The sequence below is a fragment of the Tachypleus tridentatus genome, chromosome 10 (genome assembly GCF_004210375.1).
Source record: "Tachypleus tridentatus isolate NWPU-2018 chromosome 10, ASM421037v1, whole genome shotgun sequence".
NCBI lineage: Eukaryota > Metazoa > Arthropoda > Merostomata > Xiphosura > Limulidae > Tachypleus > Tachypleus tridentatus.
Genome location: NC_134834.1, coordinates 27,583,504 through 27,610,299, shown reverse-complemented (window position 1 = coordinate 27,610,299; position 26,796 = coordinate 27,583,504). Strand labels below are relative to the sequence as shown.

The 26,796-nt window shown below is 30.8% G+C and overlaps 1 protein-coding gene across 5 annotated transcripts; it reads right to left on the bottom strand.

Annotated features, from left to right (window-relative positions):
* Positions 1 to 1,174: 1,174 nt before the first annotated feature.
* On the bottom strand, positions 1,175 to 24,047 carry LOC143228929 (uncharacterized). Of its 5 annotated transcripts, none has more exons than XM_076460418.1 (3): positions 23,694 to 23,936; positions 8,947 to 9,080; positions 1,175 to 2,647 (listed from the first exon to the last, which is right to left on the bottom strand). In XM_076460418.1, the coding sequence occupies exons 2-3, from the start codon at positions 9,002 to 9,004 to the stop codon at positions 2,406 to 2,408; spliced, it is 300 nt and encodes a 99-aa protein (XP_076316533.1). In that variant the 5' UTR covers positions 9,005 to 9,080; positions 23,694 to 23,936; the 3' UTR covers positions 1,175 to 2,405. The 5 variants fall into 5 exon arrangements, 2 of the variants coding, with proteins under 2 accessions (XP_076316533.1, XP_076316534.1); XM_076460419.1 differs by lacking the exons at positions 1,175 to 2,647; positions 8,947 to 9,080 and adding exons at positions 10,384 to 10,521; positions 16,208 to 16,270 and having other exon boundaries at positions 23,694 to 23,967; XR_013015513.1 differs by lacking the exon at positions 8,947 to 9,080 and having other exon boundaries at positions 23,694 to 24,047.
* Between the last annotated feature and the right edge of the window lie 2,749 nt (positions 24,048 to 26,796).

Here is a 26,796-nt window from a genome sequence, read left to right as displayed (position 1 = left end):
ACGGCTGAAATGACCAATTAGGAAGTACACGAACACAGCTGATCCTTGATTTGTTTTTTCTTTTTAACATTGATCTCGAAAGTGCAATACAGTGTTAAGAAAAGTGCCATATTTTATTTTTCTTTTACGTCAGAAAGAGAACTATTTAACCCATTTTCCTCAGATATATCTGCTTTTAGAAGATTTACAAACTTACAGAAAATTCGCCTTTTACGGTTATGATTTCATTAAACTGATTGTCTACTTTAGAGTTTTTAGTCATCCTTACGGAAGGCATCTTTCTAAACATAGTTCTGGTCAGGGAGGTTATTTTACTTTTTAATAAATGTCTTAATGAAAAACAGCAGTATTTTAGTTGGACACTAATATAAATTAGATCACTGTCTTAGTTACTTGCCTATGCGATTACCAAATGTAAAAATAATTACTAAATACTGATTAAGTTTATATAATTTATCTGTTGCTTTAGGGGGAGGTTTAAGAAATACTTTGATTTGATTTTCGAATCTTGTTAAGAAAGGTAGTTATACAATTACGTGAGTCCAGAACGACTGAATAGTGTACTTTTTCTTAACGAATAACATAGAACCCATCTATACCCGTAATTCTTTTCTGGGCTTCTCTAAAATGTCAGTTGAAATGTATGGTATAAAATAATTGTTAACTTGTGTTCTACAATAAGTAATTTTAAATGTTTATAGTCTGATCGCCTTATAAATAAAACAGAGTTTACAACTTATTTTGGAAACATTACATTTATTTCTAGGCGTTAATTCTGGTATTTAAACACAATTCCTACCAGAACGAAAAAAGATCTATACTTTTATATATTCTATTACTTAATGCCAATAATAAATCTCATTAGTGCTCTTTTTATATAAAGTTTCCGTTTAAAGTAATTCAATTACCAGTTCGATGTCTGTTCCAATTTTAGTTGTATATGACGATGGCCTAAGCTTTCATCGAGATAAACCTTAGCATCGAGTTATTTAAATTGCATTTTACTCTCTATTTCAGATATCTTGCCAAATCCAGTTTGTTATAGTTTTGCTATTATACCAACGATGATTGCCACCTGTAGTCCAGATGATAATACTCTTGTAGATGGCCCAGAAGACAGAGTTGACTCAACTCTTTCGTGTTTATATTATTCCAGACAGCAGTCAATAACTACTTTTGCATTATCGACAAAATTTATTACGAAATACTCCATTATGCATTCAGAAATCAAATTCTGCCATGATTCGTTTTCACGTGGCGAGCTTCAAAATTTCAATATATATGGCAATTACATTTTTTTCGTAACAGTAAAGTAAAAACAAAAAAGCATACTCGGAGCAAATACACTATAATCATAAATAACACATTCTGTAATTTATTCGTCCTAACACTTTCCATTTTTAATGTCAATTTTGTTTAATACTTTAAAGGAAGCAAATGACGTTCTTAAATCATAACGAACGTAGAAGCACTTTATTATATGAAGGGTTTTACAAAATAAAATACTAATGTGTTTTATTGTGTCTTGAATAGTGTTATGTAAACATAGACCTTCCATCGATACAAAATTTCCCACTGATAACAAAAGTGTTACATCAAACTACAGTCTAAATAATTAATTCACAGGTTTATATTTGTAATTGCAAATCTGTGTAATTGAATTTGTAGAAATATATTATGCGCATATATAAACTAGTTTCCAAAAAACACGGCTGGTAAGATAGTACTTTATGGTTGAGTGCATTTTATAATACAACGAATATTGAAAAACAACTGCATTTCATTAGTAGATTTATAATGAATTTTAAGTGGAGTACCTGCAATTATTGATATTATTATACATTATCACACAGTTCAGTATGCGTTCATGTGAAAAGCGGTTTGTACCTTGTGCATTTTGAATGCTAAAAAATCCTGTCCAAACATACCCCATTTAATCAGATTAAAACGTAATACATATAAATAAAGTTTTGTTTAAGAATAATTGCACAATTCTTAGAAAGGGTTACGTTAATGATTTCTACCCGCTAAGACCTTGCAAAAGTAACTATTATCGATATCCGCCACATCAAAACAAATTTACCACACAAAAAAATATCAAGATTGCAACTTGATGTATAAATCAATCGTTTTTTCTAACAGCGGTGGGTTTTCTTTGAAAATTAACTTTAGTTATTAGGGAAAGAAAAAACACTTTTCGATAAATCATTTTTTTTTGCTGACGGTGAAAACAGCGTCACAACAAATTTACGTATTTTTTACCCAGTCTTTTATACGTAATACATGTGGTTCTCTTTTATTACACCAGGTGACATTGTTGGGTTGAAGATTAGAGCTAACAGTTTTATTTTGCCTTCTCACAGGTTACTTAGGTTTACCTATGTTTTATTCGAATATCAACCCCGTTACGATGCTTCATTAACCATGTTTTCAATGGTGTTACGAAATGGACAAGATGTACGATTATGTCGCGTGAGGCTGGAACGAAAGGTAAATTTAATAAGGCATTTTTTACACTGAAACATGTCTCCATGGGTCTCCATGTGTTGTCGGAGATTCTTTCTAGCTTTAAACATCTTTCCACAAACTGGGCATGCCATCCTCATCAACTCTATCAATTCTCCGTGTGAATCAAAAGCCGGATTACCTGAAAAAAGAAACAAAAACTTGTCTTAGAAGAACAACATTCTAATCCTCTTTTGTACTCTTTTGTAAGAAAGAATAAATCACATAACTTATTTATGTTACTATAGAGAACATATATCAAAATATGGAGGGCAGTTCACCAGTGATCTTATTACATTTCAAAACATTGTATGAAACAAACGTGTTCTAAAGACGGCTGGTACGGATATTGAAACTTTAATTAAAATAAAGTACAGAACAACGTTTCGACCTCTTAGGTCATCTTCAAGTTAACATGGTCAAAAACCTTCTTAAAGCAAATGATATTTTACCAACATTACTTTTAATTTAAAAAGAAAAATAGTTTTATTTTAACGCCGTACCTTTTCACTTTCAAGTTTTATTTAGTCCATTAAAGTTTTGGGGGTAAAGTTATTTGAAAGCCCCTTCCTTCAATCAAAATTATTATCATGGTAGAAAAAACAACAAAGTGTAATAGCACTGCAAATAGTATTAAATAAAATCATTAAATAAATGGATGATATAAAGTGTCACCACTTTAACTACAATATAACAACACACAAAAGAACTAATTTAACACAATACATCGCTGTTAGGCACCAGAGAATTTCATAGGTTATAAAGTGCTTCTTTTCCAATATTGATTCCCTTTTTCCTGGATATTAATACACATTAATATATACATATATTTTAAAATATGTCATCAATGCTTTATTTTGTGGGAACTGTTTATAACATAGTACATACAGATTCAAAAATCTACCTTTTCTATTAGAATATTTCAAAAACCAATATTTCATTAAAATTGCACTTCTGAATACACATTTTCACAAGTAGAAACAGGAATAGTACCTCTAATAAGGGCCTAGACCCCTTTTTTTTCCATCAGAAATTTTACAAGTAATGGATTACAGATCAGCATCAACTCCACTTAGTGTACAATAATAAATTTTCGTTTTTTGATATCTATTTACAATTTATGATAACATGAATGATTGTACTTCATGTAGTACATTCGACTACCAAAGTTCTCTGTACCCACACACAAATGGCTACAACTAACATTCTGAGAACAGTAAAGCTGTAATTTCCTCTTACCTAGCACATACACAAAGGTTGTGTAAAGTAAAGAGGGAGAATTATTTAATAATTAGCACAAAAATTCTCACTTATCTAATACTGTAGACACTAAACACTACAGATCACAAGATATTGCCATTACAAACTTGCTTTTTCTAACCATAATTTACATTTTCTGAAAATGGTTAATTAATTAAAAGGTACAAGTCCAAAGCCTGTGAAAAAGTCACACCTAAAAATATCTACAAACATTATCAAAATAATTATACTAGTACAAATAATTAGTAACTAACCTCTACACTTAAAGACTCTTGATTTTTTTCTTAGAAAACTACTGTTAACACCATATTTTACCTAATCCAAGACACATTGAGCCATAGCCATTTATACATAGGTATAAAAACAAATTTCATTAACAAGAACCACTTCTTACAGAAACATACATATCAGTTCAACTTGTCCCGAAACAGTACCCACTAACTATTAATTCCACAAATAATACACACCATGGGAAATGTTCAAGGTTATTATTAACAATATCATAAATTTTTCCCCTCAATTTCAATTTCCAACCTCTGCACATTGAACACCCTTATGAAATAAATAATTAAAATAAACAAAAAGACATCATGTCTTGTCAACTGTTGTATTTCTGTAAGGACAACGGTGGCGTGTGTGGTAGGACAGGTTACACTTCCATCTGAAATTCATAAAACACTTAGGACAATGAAGTTGTTCTCCATGGCCCTGCATGTGTTGCTTCAAGTTCCTGCGAGCTTTGAAATCTTTTTTGCAAACAGGACATCGGAATACTAACTGACAGGCTTGGGAGGGCACCCAGTACATGTAAGAAACCACAGATTTATCTAGGAGAAATCAAAATCATGAGTGTATATATATCAGTATTTTAGTCAATCAGATAGAAACAAGCTTTTAAAATATCTTAAATATTAAAATAGCATAATTATTTTTTATGCATCTATATGTTTTCCCAAACAGGAAGTATATATATACATATATAGTATAAAGATTGGATAAATCACACTGCTCTTAATTACTAGTTACAGATATTTGTAAAGGTGAATCAAAGCTATTAAATATAGAACTTAACATGACCAACCAGCTATACATGTAGAAAAAATATTATTTAAACAAATAATGTCAAATAAGGACACAAATACATGAAACATATTAAAAACAGTACATAAACTTTACATAATATATACAAGACCTAGTAAAGATCATGAAACAACTTGGATGACAATCTATTTAACTGGCAGAAAGGTAATAAGAGTTATGTCATTCTTTAAGCCCTGATATCTTGATAAGTATTCATCTTTGTAAAACACTTATGGTTTGCAATTTGTAAAACTTTTCATTTACTTCCACAGCAAGGTGCTCTTGAATAAAACATTCAAAGTTTACACCCATGTGCTCTTGAATAAACACATTAAAGTTCAGAGCTATGTGTTCTTTGAGGTTAATCAAATATCAAAAAGTGCTACTGAATAAAGACATGAATGTTTCCGCCAGTGTGCTCTTCAGGGTTATTCAAGTATCAAAGAGTACTCTTGAATAAACATAGAAAAGTGTACAGTGAACATCAGCTGTGTGTACTTTTGGGGGAAGGGAATGGAAGAAAGAACAATGCAGAATTTACCCTTTTCATATTTTTAACCACCTTAAGGAAATACATTTTGGCTAGAACATCATCTCAAAAATACATCAATTCTTTGCAAAGAAACATTTATATGTTAACCACACACTTGTTTGCACATTATATGCATGAATTCCATCATGTACATCAAACTGAAATAGTAAATACATATATAAAGAAGGTTATTACAAAAAAAAAGTCTTTTCTAACTAGTTGTTTCTTTTCAGAACATACTACAACATACACCTTTGTTAACCATAAGATATATAAATGTGTGCACTCAATAATCAAACTACAGAAACCTTATAAGATATTAGACAACATGCACCAAGATATAATATGATATTGGCTCCATTAATGTTCCAAATGTGTCTACTTCAATTTCTGGCCATTACTAAATCAATGTTGCCTCCAAACGTGATGCAGTTTAGAGCTCATTTTAAGTTATCCCATGATGTTTGATAGAACTAAGACAAAAAAAAAAATGTACAAGCCAGGTTACACATTCGGAATTCAGTATCATGCTCAGTGAATCAAACACAAATGATTTTAGCTTTGTGGCATTATCATTCTGATCAGTTAGAGAGTCAAATATTTACAAGTACAAATATGATCATTCAAGTGAACCAGGAAACCTAGTCCACGAGACACATAAACAAGCCACATGACATAACACCACTTCCAATACTTTGTTCAGTAAAGATTATACATGATTGGCAAGTGATTTCATTTAACTGTTGCTACTGTCTAGGCCTACCAACACTACAGAAAAGTGCATATCAATGTAAGGTGTGATTCATCTGACTAACTTGTATACACTCACTTGATAATGGCCCAATCCCAATAACCTTAGCAACACTGTATATGTTTCTTCTGACTGCTGATAGAGATAAGGGGTTTATGTAAGAAGGCACAATTACCAAAGTTAATTTTGATTCCAACACATCATTCTTGGAGAACTGGATGTTTATGAATTATTATAATTATCAGTTCACAAGCACACAACTGTATGTCTGTTAGCTTCAGCATTCCTAGACGTTAGCTTGCCTTCTTTCCATCTGATAAATTTCTCATCCAACCAGAACTTCCATTATTTTACAGTGTTTTCATCCAATAACAATGCTCTTTAGTCAGGATATGGCATCTTTTGACTAGTCAGTCAGTTTGGCCATTCTTGCAACTGAGGCACCAACTAATCAAGTACCACCAATAATACCTTGTTCAAAGCTTTGTAGATCATTCATTTTCCTAATACAGTAAACCCTGAAGCTCATACAATTTACCATCTTTATTAGAAGATCCTTTATTTTCTCTAACACATAAATTCTTATTTTGTACAAACATTAAAAAATGACTGGTCTATTCTATATGTAGTGGTTTCTAATATTTTTGTAACTAAGTATATTTGTGTTTGATATAATTCAATTAAGTTATCTTTTATGGTACTTCTGAAGAAAAAAATATTGTTTATCAGTCTTTTGAAAACAAACAAACAAAGCTTAAATAATACATATTGTGTGGTTACAACTAATGTTTAATGGTATCAAAAAAGGAAAAACTGATAAACTGCAGTGTTTTATAAAGTCCTGTCCACCATAATTTCTGATATAACAACAAAAATCATTGTAACATTAGAAATCCTATTCTTCCTGCTGTTAATTGAAATTTATTTTTAGTTATTTTCCATAGATTATATATTTTTAACAATGTAAGTTAAAATAATGAGTTAATACACCTCAAGGGATTTGATAAACAGAACATTTTTCTGAAGTCTACAGTAACTTAAATACAGTTAAAGTAATAAAACTATATAAACTCTTTATTAATGTAAATGTTTTTGGATCTCAAGCATTAATTCTCCAGAACATTTCTAACAATAAAACAATAACAATTATGTTTCATAGCATTACATATTTTCATCCACTCACACTCATGTGACATGTAGCATCTTCAAGTTTTAACTAAATAACAGTTTATACATTTCAAACAATATTCACAACTGATTCAACTACAAGAAATCATAATTTAATAAAAAAGATCAAGATAATGGCCAAAAAAAAAAACACAAGCCAATTTATTTTGATTATTTTTACACACACAGTCCACTTTCTGCAAGTTAATGTGAAAATTACATCATTACATTTTGGATAAAGAGAAAAAATAAAACAAAGCCAGTTAAGCTGTAACATCCAAGATCAGATATCACAAAACTAAAAATAAATAAATGTAATCTATGAAATAAAATAGAAAAAAAGAGAATATGATAAAAAAATGACACAGTTAAAGGCAAAAACCACAGACATGAGATCCCAAAAAAAAGCTTCCAGTGAAAGAATACAATGATTTTGATGTTTACTGATCAACAATTTCTTTAATGTTGATCTTACAACTTAACTATTCTTGTCCGATTTTCCTACATGTAATGACTTAATTGCTTTCACAATATGTTACTGAAAGTAAAACAAGTAAAATCTAAAACATACAGAATAAGATATTTTTTTTAACCACTGACCTTTTCAAAAATTATGCTTGGTAGTTAATACCTATTTCATAATGGCACTGAAAGCATCCAATGTTACTATTTTTTTTATTTCACATCACTCTCACACACACAATCAAATGTTACACAACAGTTGTAACAGTTGTTGTTTTCAGAGAACATTTTCATGTAGTTACTCTATACTAAAGTAACTCTCTCTATTAAGATCAGTGTACCCTTACTATAATAAAAAGACTAATCATTTTTATAATATGATGCAGTGACTATATAAATACTTTTAATGAGCACTTCAATGAACGAATTATTAAACATATACAAAAAAGAAATCACACTCTTTAAAAAAAACAAAAAAAACAATGTGAAAACTCAGCAATTGCCAAAGTGAAAATTTTCCAGAGCTCCAAAGGTGAAAAAGCATGTGGGGTTCAACCTTATATATTGTATACCTCTTCAATATGGGTTTAAAATTCAACAGTATATTACATTTAACTCCAAACATTAGCCAAGATCTGGACCTCAGTGACCTCATTGCTAGCTACAGCCATGGTGTGAATTATCTTTGCTGATGACTGATACAATGACGAATCAAAATTTCCAAAACCCACAAAATATCAGTACTATTTCATACACTCAAGTAGTGATGAGCTTTCAAAAACTTAAATAATAAACTAAACAAAATGTAACCTGTACAATCATGTATCATTGCTATTTCCTATATATATACAACCAGTTTCAAATACCAATTAAAGGATATGATAACTTAGAAAACATCTGTAAAGCCACTCAACATATATACATAAATGACTAAACTGTAACAAAATAATCATATTAAATTTGTACAAACAAGAAGTGAAACTATGTTGATGAAATTCTCCAAGATGTAGTAGTTTTTTCTTTTCTGGTGAACCTTCATGTAATGTGACAACTTATTATATCAGTACTAATTTATACAACCAAGTGTTGAAGACCAATGAGGTTGACAAACGTTCTTATTGACATGATACATGTAGTTTTTTTTCCAACGAAACTTCAACAAACATCGGGGACATTCAAATGACCGTACTGTATGACTGTGTAAATGCTGATCCAGATACTTCTTTGCCTTGAAACTTTTTCCACATATTGTACAGTTGTAAAGCTCTCGATGTTGTTTCACAGGAGTAGGATGAAAACTGTGGACAGTCCACTGGAAATTACCTAAAAATAATTAAATTTATTTAACCAAAAAGTAACTAAAAACAAGAATTGGTTATTATGGAAAAACTATTTTATACCTAGTGTTTGGTTTGCTTTTATGCTGTTGCATAATTTATATAAAGTAACTGTTACTTCCCGCTTATAATAATTCTGACTAGTGCTTTCTACTATTTATTACTTTAGTCATTAAAATGAAACAAAATTTATTACAACAAATTTATTGAACCTTGTCATACAGCTATTCAAATGAAGACAAAGCAACATTGATAAAATAAAATGTAGTTATATATATATAAAAACTTCAACATTTAAATTTTATCCACACATGGATAACTGAATTAGGTTTTACGAATGGTTATTCCTACAAATGAAAGGAAATAACTGATAAAAAAAATAAGTAATGTAATTCAACATGACATAATTACTTATAAGTCTTACATGAAGTTTTACAAAATAAACATTAACTACATAAATAAACAATATTAGTGTCATTTTGTAAATCCTTTCTCTTGATTTCTAAATAAAATAATTCATTAACATCAGTTTCTATATTGCCAGTTATCAAGTTAAACTTTTCTTGTAAGTTTACATGAACAACATTTTATATGCTTGCAAAAATAAGTAATTTATATTAAAATAATTACACACACACTTCATATTATGGAAAAATACATTTGATTTATTTAAGGAAGAGAATATCACAATTGTATTTATAAGCCTAAACAAAAACAGTCACAACCAAAGTTTTCCTGATAATTAGACTTAATTTTCATCTTGAAATAAATATTGTAACTTTAGAATTTTTTGTAATTGTTTTAGTACTGGGTTGCATCTTACCCTCAATCATGCGATTTTTTCTCAACTTATATCTTTTGTTTTGACTAACTGAAATGTAAGAATAGTTCATTTTATTATAGATAACCCTTATTTTGAATAGTTGCAGATTGAGGGAAGTTTATGCTATAAATATATTTAAATCCACTTTCATGAAAAACATACTTGTTTCATTTGAAGCAGTATTTAAATTACTCATAACTGAACTTAATCAAACTTAAAACCTTTTTCTTTTTTTACTCTATATAAATTGTGTTAAATAATATTAAACAACATGACTAAGCTCATAAAGTACTGCAGTAAATATTTTCTCCAGAACTGGGTAAAAGCAACAGTTCAAAATATCATCAAGAACCCCAATTTATTTTATTTTTTTGTTTGTTTATTTATTAAAATGTTAATTCAGCATTTACACTGAGGCCAATTTAACTGTCATGACGATGAACAATTTTTCTGTGTCGCAAAAGACTGTCTTTCCAATGAAACATTTTCAGGCATAGATCACAATGGTAGTTTCTGTTAAGTCCAGAATGGCCTTGCATGTGCCTTCTATAACCTGAATTAGTGTACAGGACTTTGTCACAAATTTCACATTTCCACTGTACATCTGAAATAAAAGTACAAATCTTTAAATCTTAATTTTGTACACATAAGACAGCATGTATATTAACATACAGTTAAGAATATAGACTGTTTGTACAGATCAATCATCTGTAGGTGTTTTCAATATTGAAAATGTTTTTAAACAATGAAAACAATGTTTGGATTACTCATCATTCAGTAAAAAAAATCGAAAATAAACAATTTCAAATTTGTTTCAGATTTTCAGAACTTCCACTCATTTTTTATGTTCAGAAATGAAGTAGCCTATGAAATGAATGTTTTTGCAGCTTTTAAGGCAATGATTCACTACTTATAAGTGTCTAATATTTACTGACTCTGGAGGATGAGGTCCATGTATAGCTCACAACTATAAACAAGCCAGGAGTAACTACAATATATACACAAAACAAAAAAATGAAGCAAGATCCATTTTTGTTTCTTTGTTTTTGAAAGTTGCACAAAGCTACATGAAGGCTATCTATGTATTCTCAAGACGGCTGACATGGGTATTAAAACTTTAATTAAAATAAAGTATAGAACAACCTTTCAACCTTTGAAGGTCATCCTCAGGTTCAAGTTATCTGAAAATTTTAATTAGCCAACTAAATAATAGTTTAATCTCAATTGTTAATGCTCTGATTAATAATTAGGGCCAAGGGCAAAACTTTCAGTAGAATTGTTGAATTTCCCTCTCAACAAAGTTCATATTCTTAGCTCATAGCCAAACATATAACTTAGTTAATATCATACATTTCAATGCAAATTACAACTATAAAACAAATTGACCAACCATATACCTACAGATATAGTTAATTCAATTAGATTACATGCACGAAAAACAACTTACATTAAATATAAATCACATGTAGAACAAAAACAACCAAGTTTATTTACAAGTTACATGAAAAACAAAACAATCAGGTTTAGATACAGATTACGCATGTAAAAAAATATACCAGTTTAAACATATTACCAGTACAGCTAAACATCCATGTTCATATAAAATTATACAAATAGTAAAACATTTAAATTCATATATATTATATGTATAGCAAAATATCCATATTCAGATACTGATTACACATATAGCAAAAGATCCAAGTTCACAGAGAGATCACCTGTCACTGGGAAATACACAAGTCAACTGCATATATAAGCACAAAGTCTGAAGAAATTTAGTCAAAACCATTACATAAATTTATTAATAATGTGAATTAATTTAGCATTTGGATGGAAAACAATAATAATAACACATTGGGTAGATTCAGGTGCATAGTTATAGGTCCCACAATGGTTGAACCAACCTTTCCCTCCACCACTGAACAATCTCAGACAAACTGAGAATTCATTTCAAACTTTCACTCTAAAAATGTTTAATTGATAACCTATGGTAGGCCTATGATTCCTAGAAGGCCTTGCTTTAGACATAACATGTTTAACATAATTGTTCAAGTTTGTTGTTGTGAAAAATAAAAATTATTCCACTTCGCAGGTTTTAGGGAACTAGTTTACATTGGCATGTACACAATACAAGGTACAACATACAGTGATTATTCATAGCCTACTAACTGACACACCAACCTGCAAATGTAGGATAGACCTAGAGAAAAGATCCAGAAAAGTCAAATTCAAAGCCTATTTTACAAATATCAATTCTAAATATCTTTACTAAACCAGACAGGCCTAAATTTAACAAATGCTTCCATTAACAATAAATTTTATCATCTAATGTCTTTTTATAACAACATTCATGAAGTAAACTGAAACTACTTCCAGTACTGGGTATCTCTAGGGACATAATATGCATATTCAAGAGCCTAGACCCCATGCCTTAAATATGGAGCCAAAACCTACAGCATCCAGAAAAAATTGCCTTTCAGGAATGTATATCAGTGGTACTGGTGGTAGCAGTAGCAGTCTGGTGGGAGTCAGTAGATCTTTTGGTTAAAAAAAAAAAATCCATTTTACAGCTCCCTTTCTTTACATGTTAAAGCACTACTATATATCTTTTATATATATTATAGGTCTAGGCCTAGAAGTATACAGTGGCAGATATAAATGGCAAGCTGTGTATATAGGCCCCCTCTCCCCATCTCCACTGGTGGTACCTGTTGTTAAAGTAGTTCTTATAGACCTGTATGTTGTCTGGTCACAGTAGCAGACTCATATGGGGGAGGGGTGTCAAGGGGTCTCTTCCCTTGTTGTGTAATTCAGTTTTATGGGGATTTCAGGTTGGCATACATTTGTTCAAGGGCTGAAACCCCTTTTACAAAATTCGTAGTCCACCCCTGGGTCTGTAGTGAATGGATAAGTGTTATTTAGTATGGTGCTGTGATGCAACTGCAGCTGTATAAAAACACAGGCTATATACTGTATGTATTGGGAATATATTTTTCTATTTGAAAATTATTATTAAGTTAACTTGCAGACTATATATACATATCTTATATGAATGAATAGTACAATTATAACCATTATTCATAAGGTACATGTCTCTAAAGCTTCTTATACAAAACATCAAACTTTTGATTACTCCAATATCCGAGTCAAGTCCTGTTAAGAATTACTCAGTTAGTAGTAGTAGATCTTCTCAGGCTGTCAATCCTCAAGCCACTGAAATAAACGAAGGGTTGGAAATCAAAGATAAAGTTATCGTCTCCTTGGAATCCATAAAAGTTGATTCTGATTACCACGATAGAAAATCATAGAGGCATGTACCCACAAAGGGTTACAAGTTTTCTGGAAAGGTATTTAGGAAAAGAACCCAAGCACGAGCTATTGCTGAGCAACTTGGTTTCAAGTGTATGAGTAGCTACATTACATCAAGAGCTCAAATATGGTTCTTTTGGTGGCATGTAATAGCATGTACCAGGAAATTAATATAAAAACAACTCCTATCTGTACCACACCTTTGTTATCAGAAAATATAGCAATTGAAAGAAAGGTAATGCCTCATTTCAAGTGCACAAACAGCCTATCTGCTGCTACTGTGAAGCCCAAGCACTGTGGAATTAATGTACATAAGATGTAGGTGGCATACTCATTTCCACGTACAAGCAAGAAAGAGATTATTGCAAGGTATGCTTGCTAAAATTGATTTCAAACTTATGCTTCTTAGGAAGACAAGCAAAGGCAATCAATCTATAGGGAAGGACAACACAGAGTCTAACTTTCAAAAGTTGAGGTTGACCCCAAACTAGCCACATGGCTACAAAAACAAAGGAACAAACATACCCCAGCAGAAACACAAAATTAAATTCTAGAAATTATGGGTGATCATATCCTAAGGAATATCTTTAGAAAGATACAACATTCAAGGCTTATAGCAGTTCTAAAAGATGAGACAACTGAAATGGGAAATGTAGAGCATGTGACACAGTGTTTTAGGTGGTTAGAAGAAAACTGTGAAATCCACAATGATTTTGTTGGTCTTTACTCTGTAAGCTCAACATATGTATATTCACCAGTCCATGTGATTAAAGGATGTGATGCTGAGAGGAAATTTGTCCAGGAAAAAAGTTACAAAGTCAGTGCTACGATGAAGCAAGTGCTATGAGTGTATCAGACATGAAGTAGCTAGATAAATGATCAGCAATGAACCTGGGGCCCTCTACACTCACTACCTATGGCCATGCACTAAATTTGGCTCTACATCATATCATCTTGTCAATTAGCTGCCAATGTGATGCTCTAGATGATATTCATGAAATCATCAAGTTGATCAAGAAGTTTCCATGAACTGAAGCTACTTTCAAAAGGATTAAAGAAGACACTGAATAAAATACTCCAGGTATCCAAGTTCATTGTATGGTAAATGGACAAGTTATGACATCCATCAAACAGAACAACAAATATCTGCAGAAACTGTGGGACACCTCAGGAGAGAAGGTTAAGGACCTAGAAATGCAATCCAGAATCATAGAGGGTGGACACCATTCTAGACAAATTTGATTTTTACTTTGTATTAAATCTGGAAAAACTCATCTTTAGCCACTGTGAAAATGTATGTAAAGGACTCCAGACGGCTAACTTAAACACAGTAGAAGGCCAAAATCCAATGGAGTGGATAAACATGATGCTCCAGGAAATTCATTCAGAGACAAGCCTCAATATGTTTCACCAGAGAGTAAAAAAAAAAAAGAAAAAGAAGAAGCTGGTCCATTTGTCCCAGTTATCCAGAAAAATAAAACAAAACCTGAAGTATGAAGAAGTAATCAGCAAATAACATTTTCATGAGAATGCTGAGAACAGACCTACAGTAATTTACTTTGAAGCTTCAGACACTTATAAATTGTTAAAGGAATGACTTGCCCAACCTCTATACAGAATTTACAAAATGTAATAATCAGTCCTGATGAAAGCTGCCAACTAGGAAACCTGTCAATGTAGAGACTGACCAAGTTATCAATTTTTATGGTGATACAAGGAAAAATGAACTAGGAGACATTAGTAGCTCAAAGGTGAAAGTTTAGCTATAAAATTTAGGAACATGTTTTCCAAATGATATCATAACAGTAAAGGAAGTTGCTGAAAACATTAAAACTATGGCCACTACTGAAAACAAAGGCTCACAACAGAAGCTGTAACACTTTGTCAACTTGACTGTAATTATGCCTACAACCAATGCTGTGTCAGAGAAATCCTTCACCAGCCTCAGGTGTTTTATGGTGCAAAGCAACTGGGCTCAGATTTGTGAAAACTTACATGATGGTGATAATGGCCCAGAACTGTCATAAAAACTTAAAAATTTTCATTTTCATTCTGGTTTCACAAATGAACTAGACCTGAGCAAAGTCAAAAGTTAATTCATTCAAACACGAGTTGATTATTTGAAACATTTAAACTAATTTAAAGTATCCATAAAACATTTCTTAGCAACTAAGTGAACTTGCATTAGAAGTGACTCGCATGCCAGAAATATAAATTTTTTTCTCAATTTGGTTTGAATCAACTTGATTATAAAATTATACAATAATTTTTGTTTTGAATTAATGTGTAGCACATATATTATACTGTAATAATCCATCATACCAACTTGTTGCTATGCCGTTCCTTGTCTTGATGTTAAAGATGTACATGAAAGAAATATTACAAAACATACTTGTTCCTTACTTTGTAGGCCTAGTTTTTAATTTGTGGCATGTATTTTTTACTCAATTGCTCTAGTCACTCAAGTAAGCCTGGATGGTTCTAAAAGTACTCTATTTTGATGTATTTCAAGGAAAAAATTCATAAAACATCCAAACCACAGGAGGGAGAGAACCCTCTCACACCATCTCTCCCTCATATTCCTTGCTCCTATCATTGACATCTGACCAACTTCAATTTCATAAATGTGCCACTGAAATATAATTACTTTCTCAGCTAGAACACAATTTTTGAACTGTTGCTTTCAATGCAACTTTTCCAAAAATTCAGAATGTTACATTATTTTATAATTTACGTTATCCTAATTAATTCGCCTCTTAATTTATATTTTATTGTAAAATCAACTAGTTAGGTTATTCCTGATTTATATTCATCAAGATTAGAAACATAGGTTATTTATACATCCACTCTCACATTTTATCATTTAAAAATAACATATCTGATGTTTGTAATGAAGTTATTCAAAGCTGACTGCAGCAAAATAAAGAGCATTAATAAACTATTTCACCTATCACAACCTTCTGTTGAGCACCTATACTAACCTTCTGTTGAGTACCTATACTAACCAGATGTGCTGAAGGAAAATTCATTCTGATACCCAGTACCTGCCATAATGTAACAAATTGTTTTACCATTAGTAAACTGAGATAGCTTGAATGCTGTCTTAGTGAAACATACAAATAATGCATTCATACAAACAATAATAATACCTTATCAATTATCCCACCTGCCTAAGAGATTTATTTTGGCCACTCGCTATGCTAAATGCTATCACAAGAACAATTTTCACAGGTGACACACTAACTGATACGGGAATAAATCTACAAATTTGGTATGGCCTTTTAAATAGCTGTATATCAAATAATTTACAATGACTTTTCAACCAATTTCTTTTTTTGTAGTACACTGTCTACATGGATTTATATTTTTGTTCCTTAAGTTTTTATCACAACTGCTAATTATTACAAAATTTTCTGAAGGGAAACACCGATTCTATGTACACAAACTCGCACACATATAAAATGATAAAATTTGCTGTTCTGTGAAAGTTTCAAATCATTTTATTTGAAATTAATTATTTCAAACTAATCACTGCTTTACTATTCTTAGCTGTTTTTTTTTCCTTAGTATTTATGAGGTATCATTAGAATTACAATAAACTTACAAAAATCACCTTTTTTACTTTAAAAACTTCCATATTTCTCATTTCTCAATAAATTGCAGATACTGACATACTAGCATATAATTTTCATATGATTTTCAGTTAAGAGTACAGTACTCTGCAAAAGTGTTAGGACAAAAGAGTTCTTCGTAATTCCATTTTATGGAGCTAATTCTTCCATGCAATTACACAATGTAAATTTCAACACTATGGTAATGCTTCACTGATCCATGCTGAGAACTGAATGAGCCAGTGAGAATACCTATTAATATGTGATGCTGGTTGGACTCTGTGATAAACTGATGCAGACTTGAAATGTTCTCCAAACACTGTCAAGTACACCTTAAATTGCGAGACCAAGACAGGTAAATTTGAAAATAGTAAAGAAAGTGGCATAACACGACCTCACTGGTAGAGATGTTAAGTACCTTTGTTTGTGCAGTCTTTGAAAACTGTCACTGATCTCAAGCTCGAGATAAAAAACCATGTGCCAAATGAAAGTGTCCAGATCTATATCACAAAGACTCAATGAGAGTGGAATATGTAGTCATTTACCAGTTGAGAAACTGTTACTTTTATCTACAAGTATTGTCACAAGACTAAAATTCACTAAAACATACAAAAACTGGATTATTGATGATTGGACAAGATAAGTCTGTTTCCATGTTTGAAATTTCTGGTTCAAAACAGAGGCTATACATCTAGCCAAAGAAAGGTGAAATATACTTACCTAAATGCATAGTACCTACTAAGAAGTGCAGGTGGAGGCAGTGTGATGCTTCAGGGGTGTTTGTTTACTGAGGCAACAGGAGATATCCACAAAATAGATGGAATAATTGACCACCACAAAAACCATCAGATAATGATCCATCATGGTATACCCAGTAGTTTGCATATTATTGATAATGGAATTTACTATCAAGAAGATAATGATCTCAAACACTTGTCCAACCTGTGCAGAAATTACTTTGCTAAGAAAAAAGTTGCTGGAATCATTCAAATGATGCAATGACTCCCACAGAACCCCAATCTCAAACCAAATGAGCAGTTCTGAAAATTGATGGATTAAAAGAAATAACAAATGAAAAGTTACTTCCAAAGAAACTTTATAGGAGCATATCAGAGATATTTGGAGTAAAATCACAAAGGACACTTTGATTAAATATGATGCAACAATGCCTCAAAGACTTGTCCTTAAGAATTAAACCAAAAGGGGAACACACAAAATATTAACTGTTTGCTAAATTCAAGCACTTCCACCGAGTTTCTCTTGTACTAAATATGAAAATTACTAAAATTTGAATGTTTCACCTGTGATTTACTTTTCATTGTTCTTTAAAAGTGGCATGAAATCTAAGTTTTGACTTTGTCCTAAACTTTTACCCATTACTGTATATAAAATAGTAAAACTGGTAAACTAAATCTTCATGTTCTCTGCTGTCAATACAAATATGCACTTGTAGTCTTGTATTGTGTATTTTCAACACTTACAACAATTTCCTTGCTCAATTTATAATGCACATAGTAATTTATTTAAATGACAAATTTCCATCAGCAATTTAATAATTTTATTTTCTTAAAAGTTGAAAAATATATAATACACATTCATCTTACAGTAATAAATACATCAAGTAATATATCACACATGTCCATTTCTAAAACATTTATATATTAACCACATATAACACCTAATTATCATCAAACCTGAAACATTTCTTGCTTTAAGACCACTCATTATTCCTTATTAATCAGAAAGATTTGTTTTTTAATGAACCCTTAAGCAGCCTCTAACTTAATTTTTTTTCCAAAAAGAATCTACACATGTAGCTGGACAGTATCTATATTTCACTCTTTGAATCATTACATGAGGCATCATATTCTTTGCAGCAAGACACTCTTTCCATTCACTTTTTCCTCTGACATTCTTACTGTCAGAAAATAATGTTTGTTTGTTTTTAAATAACTGAATCCATAAAAACCTGAAAGAAATTAAAATTAATTTTAAATATAATATATACATAAAGAACATCCATAGAGTAACAAAATCACAAAAAAATCAACACCAAGCAGACTATGATAATTTAAGTGTTAATTACTGTAAGTAAAATGTGAAAATATCTTCATATAATAATTAGATAATTAGAGAAGGGGTTGAATAAGACAAGTTAATTCTCTAATCCTTTTACTGAGGACTCAAAAAATACTTGCAATTACAAAATACAAGATTTTAAAAGTTAAGACCTTCATTAATCATTCAAACCTACAGTAATAGCCATTTGTTAACTGTTAGCATTAATGGACAACATGAAACCTTAAACTCCCAGAACTTAACTGAATCTACCACATCTGAAGCCAACCTGTTTCAAAGGCTAACCACCCTTTCAGACAAATAAAGCTGTTTTAGCTAAAGATGATTCCTATTCTGCAAAAAGTTACATTTGTGTCCCTTATTCTAACCATTTTCACCACGAAATACAAAAAAAAGCATCAACATTATAAATTCCCTTAAAAATCTTAAATACCCTATTTTCCTTCTTAAGGTCAGGAACCCAAGATTGAACACAATACTCCAACTATGGCACAACTATGAATCTACACAATGAAATTATAACCTCTTTAGACTTATATTCAATATTTCTGTAGATACAACGTATAATCTTATTTGCCCTACCACTAGCAACAGCCCGTTGCTTGGACAGCTTAATAGGCAGACGTACCAGAACACCTAAATCGTTTTCTTCCATAAAACCAAAATGTGAAAATATCAAATCTTTTTTGATACTAGTCTGAGTGCAAAGTGATTCCATGCTATGATTTAAAAACCATTCTTCATCCCAAAAATCTCAAATAACTTGTGTAATCTCTAGAACCTCCTAAATAGATTTCAAATGTTTGTTTTCAATATGTATATAATAAAAAGATATACATATGTAAATATAAATGTTTAGTCTTAGTAGCTTAAGTCTTCTCATGATACTTTACATATGTACATCTTTTTATTAAATTGACCTTTAGTTCATGCCTATCCAACATTAGATAACTTGCACTGACACGGTAATGTGCATTCATTATGTATCCAATAATATAAAACTGTCTTGGCTTTGTTTTAGTGAACTAATATTTTGTAATACACAGTCATTTCAATTATTATACATTATATACTTAAATATAGATTATCACTATTTAGAAATGAATTATTAAACTTATTTTTCTTAAAGTAATAGAACAATGAAATCAAGAAGTAAATAATTATTTCTTCTTGCTATGACATTTGAACTTAGGTGCTGCTGGACATAGGTTGTTAAAGCCTTTAAAATTTCACATGTAGAAGATATCAAACAAAATTTTATTTAGGTTGTGTGTATATACACACAGTTGAATAACCAAAAAAATAATAAATAATTACACTGATAACATAGAATTCCATTACAATTTATTATGCTTAGTAAGAAAGATGTAATTAGATTTTAAAAAAAATATGAAACAGACTAAAAACACAACCCATCTTCTCGAAATCTTCGTTCAAAAGAAATTGATAGCCTTTTCAGAGATTAAAATGGCTGAAGAAAACCATGAGGGAGGACAATCTAAACTGCTGATTAGCTTGTTCACATGTCATACATTGAAGTATATATAATGGTTTGTTTCCAAAAATGGAAAGTAAATTGGGCCACTGTATTTCATTCAGTACATAAGCCATATCTCAGCAAAATAAAAAGATACAAGATTCTTATTTTATATTTTAGCTTGTTAATGTTAGTCATTTGAGTTCCTAATTTGTACAAAAGTATAGATTTAGTATAATATTGAAGTCTAAATTATTATCTACAATTTGATTCCAAACTTACTGACATAAATTCATAAAATAGTAGTTCAGTAAAATTTTGAATGCAAGTTAATAAACCAATTAATATGGCCTTTGACTAGTAAACTGTTGAGAAAGGGTTAAAAGGCAACAATAAAATGTATGTGAGCATGCACTTGTACAGGTACTAAAACTCTAAGAAAGACATCTTCCTAGAGCTTAAACATGGGAATCAACCCAGTCTTGTGCTAAGGTTTTCACTATAATGCTCTCACCAGACTGTGTATTATTAACATCACAACAGAACAGATTATAAAAAGTAGCAAATGAGATGTTCTTAGAATGCATAATTTAAAATGAGATGCAAAAACAGTTCCATATTGAGCTGTAATGTTTAGTTACATAGGATTCATAATGTAGATGCTATAGCATGAGCATGGCCATTTGAATTATCTTTGCTTATTACTGTCTATAATCTATAATACTCACAAATATATTAATGTCTAAAAGTGAGAACTCCATGAAAATTAATGAGTTAATGAAGTTTCTTAATTCTACACTTATCACCCTGTCTGTAAGTTAGAGTGATATGCTTGGTGGGTTGATTTCTAATGAAGCTTTCAGGTACTCTCTCTTCTTGTTTTTAATTCTGAGTAGATATGAACTTGCAGTATCCAAGATTTAAATTTTTCAACAGTGTGACTGAAATTGCACTAGTTTACAGTAAAAATAATAATATTTTAATCTAAACTCCCACACAAAACAAGGTGACAGTTATAGAGGCTGGCCATTAAAAGGTCTAGTTCCTCAGCTCTATTAAGCCATTTTCTCATTGAAAGCTCAACAAAGCTTACTTACCACTGTGATGTGAGTAACTGTGGTACCTGTCCAAGTTTGGTCAAACCCTAAACTTTGTATCTTTGTGGCTAAATACTATTAAGTAGGTCTGTAGGCAGGTCTGGAAGTGTGTGGGAGAGGGTTCATTTTGATTCAAAGTGGATACTCATTTTATTTGTACCTTTAGCATCCAAGGATGGAAACAAATTTCCAAAATATGCAATGGTTCTTTTATTACAAGTAAAAATAACATTTCTAGCAAATTTCCTTGATATATATGACAATTCTATTTCTGCATGTATGCACATCATTAAAAAATGAAGCTATCATCAAAGAAAGAAAAACAGTAAATGTCAACAGGTGAGCAGAATTCCACTAGGAGTGGGGCAAGATGGTTTGTCATTCACTCCCCCAACCACCCGAGATATAGGCTTGTTAAGAAGCAAGGTATAAAATGTAGACTTCTGAGGTTAAAAAATTAAACCCCTTCATAAGAGTACTTTCATGAGGTTTAAACTTGAACCTCGGAAATTGTGAAATATCTATGTTGCCCACCCATTCCTTAAATTTGGTTTAATCAACTTCCAAACAGGATATTAAAAAGTAGTTAAAGTAATACTTACCTGCAAAACAAAATTTAGTACCATAATTTAAAATAGGGTTGTAGCAATTACACGTTAGCTGTTGTCATAAACAGCGGGCTACATGATCACATACAGTTAATTAATAACTGGTTACTCTTTTAAACTTGTATTTCAGCTGCTAATCTGCTTTCACCTTCAAAAGACTTCTAAAATTGACTTTATGTGGTGGCTGAGATAAGAATTTTGATCTTAAACCTCCTTCTTGATAGAAACACAAATGTTTTTCCATGATACTTAGATACATGATTGTACAACCACCCAAGAACTAATCATGATGACAATATATTTTGATAATTTCATTACTTGCGTGTCAAATTAAAAAACAAAATTGTAACTTATCACTCTGGAGTGATATCTTATACTTTCGAAGAAGAAGAAAAAAAAGGTTTATATATAAATAAAAATATCTAAATTGAGAGCCAACATTTCCTAAACCATTTTTAATGTTCCACTAATCAATAGGCTTAACTAATCAAGATTTTACTACATAATTTTACAGCAAAAAAAAAAAAAACTGTATAAATGTAGTCATCAAAAATATTTATTATTCTTTCTAATATAAACAGTTATAAGCTATTTAAACTTACTTTATTAATTTTGCCCTAAGAAATTTCAAACAATCTAGAAGTCAAATCGTATGAAATAACATTTAGATTTGTAACTTAAAAATTAATTAATAAAGCCTAAACTGTCCTAACCCATATTGAAATTTTACTAAATTCTTAATTATTATAAACCTATAAAGTACAACTTCACAAAATGTAAATGTTTATTTGGGCCTAAGATTCAAAATATAATAATTAACCTAACAAAAAACTAATAATATTAATAGAAATGACAATTAGTATCACTAAAAGCATAAGGCAGCTGATGAGCTGATATATTCTTATTGTTATTATAAGCCATAATTGTACAGGGTGGCCCGTAAGTCCCTACCCATCCGTATATCTTATGTATCCAGTGTATCTGTGTGCTGTCCCTTATTCTCATTGCACTCATGTACCCACGTACTTGTCACAATACGCTCTTCAAGTGTAAATGGGCTTACAACTGCCATATTTCTATGGAAAAAAAAAAGAAACAAATTTATAATACATGCGTAATTGAATATAACATAATAACATATGGATGGGTAGGGACGTACGGGCCACCCTGTACAGTCAAATACAGCAATAAAATTACGTTATATACACAAAATATCGTACAGTCATTTGATCTCTGATGTATTAAACTTAGTGTTTTTTTAAGTTGATAACAGTGAAAATACTAAAAATACATCACTAGGCCTCGTAATTGTTAGAAATACCAGGAAACTAGGCCTAAAATCAAGTCTGGAAATATTGTCAATAACGTAACACATTAAACCAAAAAGGAAATTTTTTTACTAATTTTTAGAAAATTAAATTTTATCTTAACTGTTAACGTCAGTTATTTTCCTGTGTGAAACTTCATATTTTCAAGTGGAATCTGTTAAGTAAAAACTAGAATAATAATAATAATAAAGAGAGTCCACTATTTTATTTTCAACGAACATTAGTATCATTATTAAATTAAAAAAAAAACAGTATGTAAATAATTACCTATTTAATCTCGCCTGCTAAAGTGATCATGATGCTTCGAAATTTTCAGTTTGATAAACAAGTATTATTAACTTTTTATGGAAACTGCATAGCCCTACTCAGTGATTGTACACATACCAAACACTTTGTAAACCCTAATTCTCAGGTATGAATAAGTACATTAATACATATCCGCCATCTTACTCAAAAACATTTTGAAAGCGAGGCTATCCGCTTGAGGTCTTTGTGGAAACAACAATTTACGGCTGCTTTGCCTCTTTGCACAAAAACTTCACGGATAATAGTAAAATTGGATTTTACATATTTACAAAATTTACAACTAGGCAAGAGATGAACTCACAATATGAGACATAATCCCGGTCTTAAGTTTAAGGTAAGCTGTGTTTAATTTAGAATCAAGTGGTTGTGTGGATGAAAATATAAAAACTTATGATCGGGAAATCACAGACACTTGGTGGTTTGAATAATCAGCATCTTTTAAAATAAATTGTTTCAATATCAACTTATAATAGTAGAAAGAAATCATACGATAAAAATTGCCAAAATAATATTTATATGTGTTGTGTGTCTATGTATACTTCGGACATATATACATACAACCCATATCATAAAGCAGTGCTTTTTTTAACCATCAAATATGATAAATATCACTATGCGCTATGTTTTATTTTAATTTATCACTGAAACTATCCAATATAATCGTGACCATATAACACAGATTTCTAATGACAGCAAGGCTGCTTGGAATAGTATTACTAGTAAACGATTCATTCCAACTAAAACTTGGAAGTTTCTTTAGCAATAACCTAAAATGATTGCACTTTGTAGTAGGACACATATTATTTTCATGATTCTCTTATTTTTCAACTTTCTCAACAATTGTGCAGCATACATACTAGAACACTATTTTTAAATAATCCTCACCACACCTTTTTATCATATGATAAATTGTTACAAATAAAATAAATTTAAATATTCAACTTCACTAAAATTATACTTACTATAGATATACATGTGTATGTATTGCTGTATATATCACAGTGTTTTGTAACGTGTTAACTACAAGAGCGGTATTGTCTAATGGTAATTAATTTAGGACATATTTTCATTTTGTACTGAGTGCAGAAATTAATAATATTTTCATAAAGCTATACTGACTGATACATCGATGATTTATGTGTCACGTATGCAGTTAACTTCTAGATGTATCTTCCTTGGATCATCAATGTCAAACACTTCTATACTGCTAATAACCACTTAAATTAATAAATAATTATGAGAGATATATCACAATTTCAAAAATTAATACTTATAGGCTATCTCTGTGTTTTTCTTCCTTTCTTTTTTATCTATCAGTGATAATTGAATAACAATAACTTTTAACATATTTACTCCCTCATTTATGTGTGTTATTTTGTAAGTACTTTGTTGGCTGTTCTGCAGTACTAAAAGGCATTGCAGTGAAGCCTCTAGAACTTTAATGGTGGCTTTGCTTAATATTTTTGTTTGTTTGTTTTGTTTTTACATTGCTCTGTACACATTAAGCGTAAATCATTTCTAATGCGGTTGTTTATACCTAAGTTTCTTTTATAGCAGTGGGAGTTAGCCCCAACAGACAACCAACAGCGGAAATGAACAAAAATATTAGGCATAGTGATTAAAAGCTGTTCACCTCATATTTGTGAGACTTAAGGTTGTTGTGATCGATATTTCGCAATTAATGCTACTTTTATAAAACAGAAAAAACAGCACAAAATGTTATGTTTATTTCTAAATATCTTAACATTCAATGATTCAGTTAGTGATAATCATGTTTAGTTAATACACATTCATGACACAACTATCGCCAACTCGGAAATTCTATATTAGAAAACGAAAACATTAAATTTATAAAAGGTGATTGAATAAATAAATTCGTTTCCTAATTAACATTTCGTTTACTTAAAGAGTGAGTCAATAGCTATGGTGTTACTGTAGCAACGAAAACGGAATTAAGAAACGTATATGACTACAACATTCCAGCTTTTTTAAAACAGGTTCCACATCTAGTGATAATGTACCTTGTGAATCATGGAATTATATAAAACTACATAAAACCTGTTAGACTTTTTGAATATGTGAATTCGGGGTTTTGGAATGTTTTTTTTTTTTAATATTATAAATCATTTCACTGTGTGTTAGAAAATTATTTTCAAATTACTAGGTCAAGACAATGATCGCAACGTTGGAAATGGTTTGTTGACACTCGATGACTTCGTTTTCAAATTGTCTGCTCACAGCGACACCGATAATGTAATATAAGCTATCGTAATTAAACACTGCTTTTCCATTATCAAACGGTAACATATGTGTTCCAAAATTAAATTATTAACAAATGTATGACACATTTGTCATTTTTGTATTATAAAATTCTATCGCATAAGATACTGAACTGAAATTAAGAGTTATTAAAGTTTAAAAAAGGGATCTCCGTATCTAATTAGGAATATTAATTGATATTCCCTTAAAACATTATGTTTTCAAAATAATTCATTAAACCAATAACTTTTATGGGTGCGTTCGTTTATTATGTTTTGTGTGTGTGTGTGTGTTTCTCGTATAGCAAAGCCACAAAGGGCTATTTGCTCAGCCCACCGAGGGAAATCAAACCCCTGATTTTAGCGTTATAAATCCGGAGACATACCGCTGTACTAGCGGGGGGCCATATTATGTTTTGAATTCCTTTTGGGTTGCTAGCCCTTATGAATGAGTATTCACCTCTGGGAAGGTAGTAAAAACAAAAATCAAGATCATTAATTTATGAGTTACTTCGGAATGAAGTACGCATAACTACCACAGTTTTCTTCCCCTTTGTATATATATATATATATATATATATTATAATTGCTGTATGCTTTATACTGATTTTAACATAGAAAGTTGGTCAGAAAAGTTTCCCTCATTTTAGTGATTCACGACAATCACGGTATTTCCATTAAGAATTATTACTGCAGCGTGAAACTATGCTAATTGTTTTGTTTTTGAATTTATACAACCTAACAAGAGGGCGTGTTCAACATTCAGTCCATGCTTACTTCATTTTTCTGTGTTAATGATATTATAC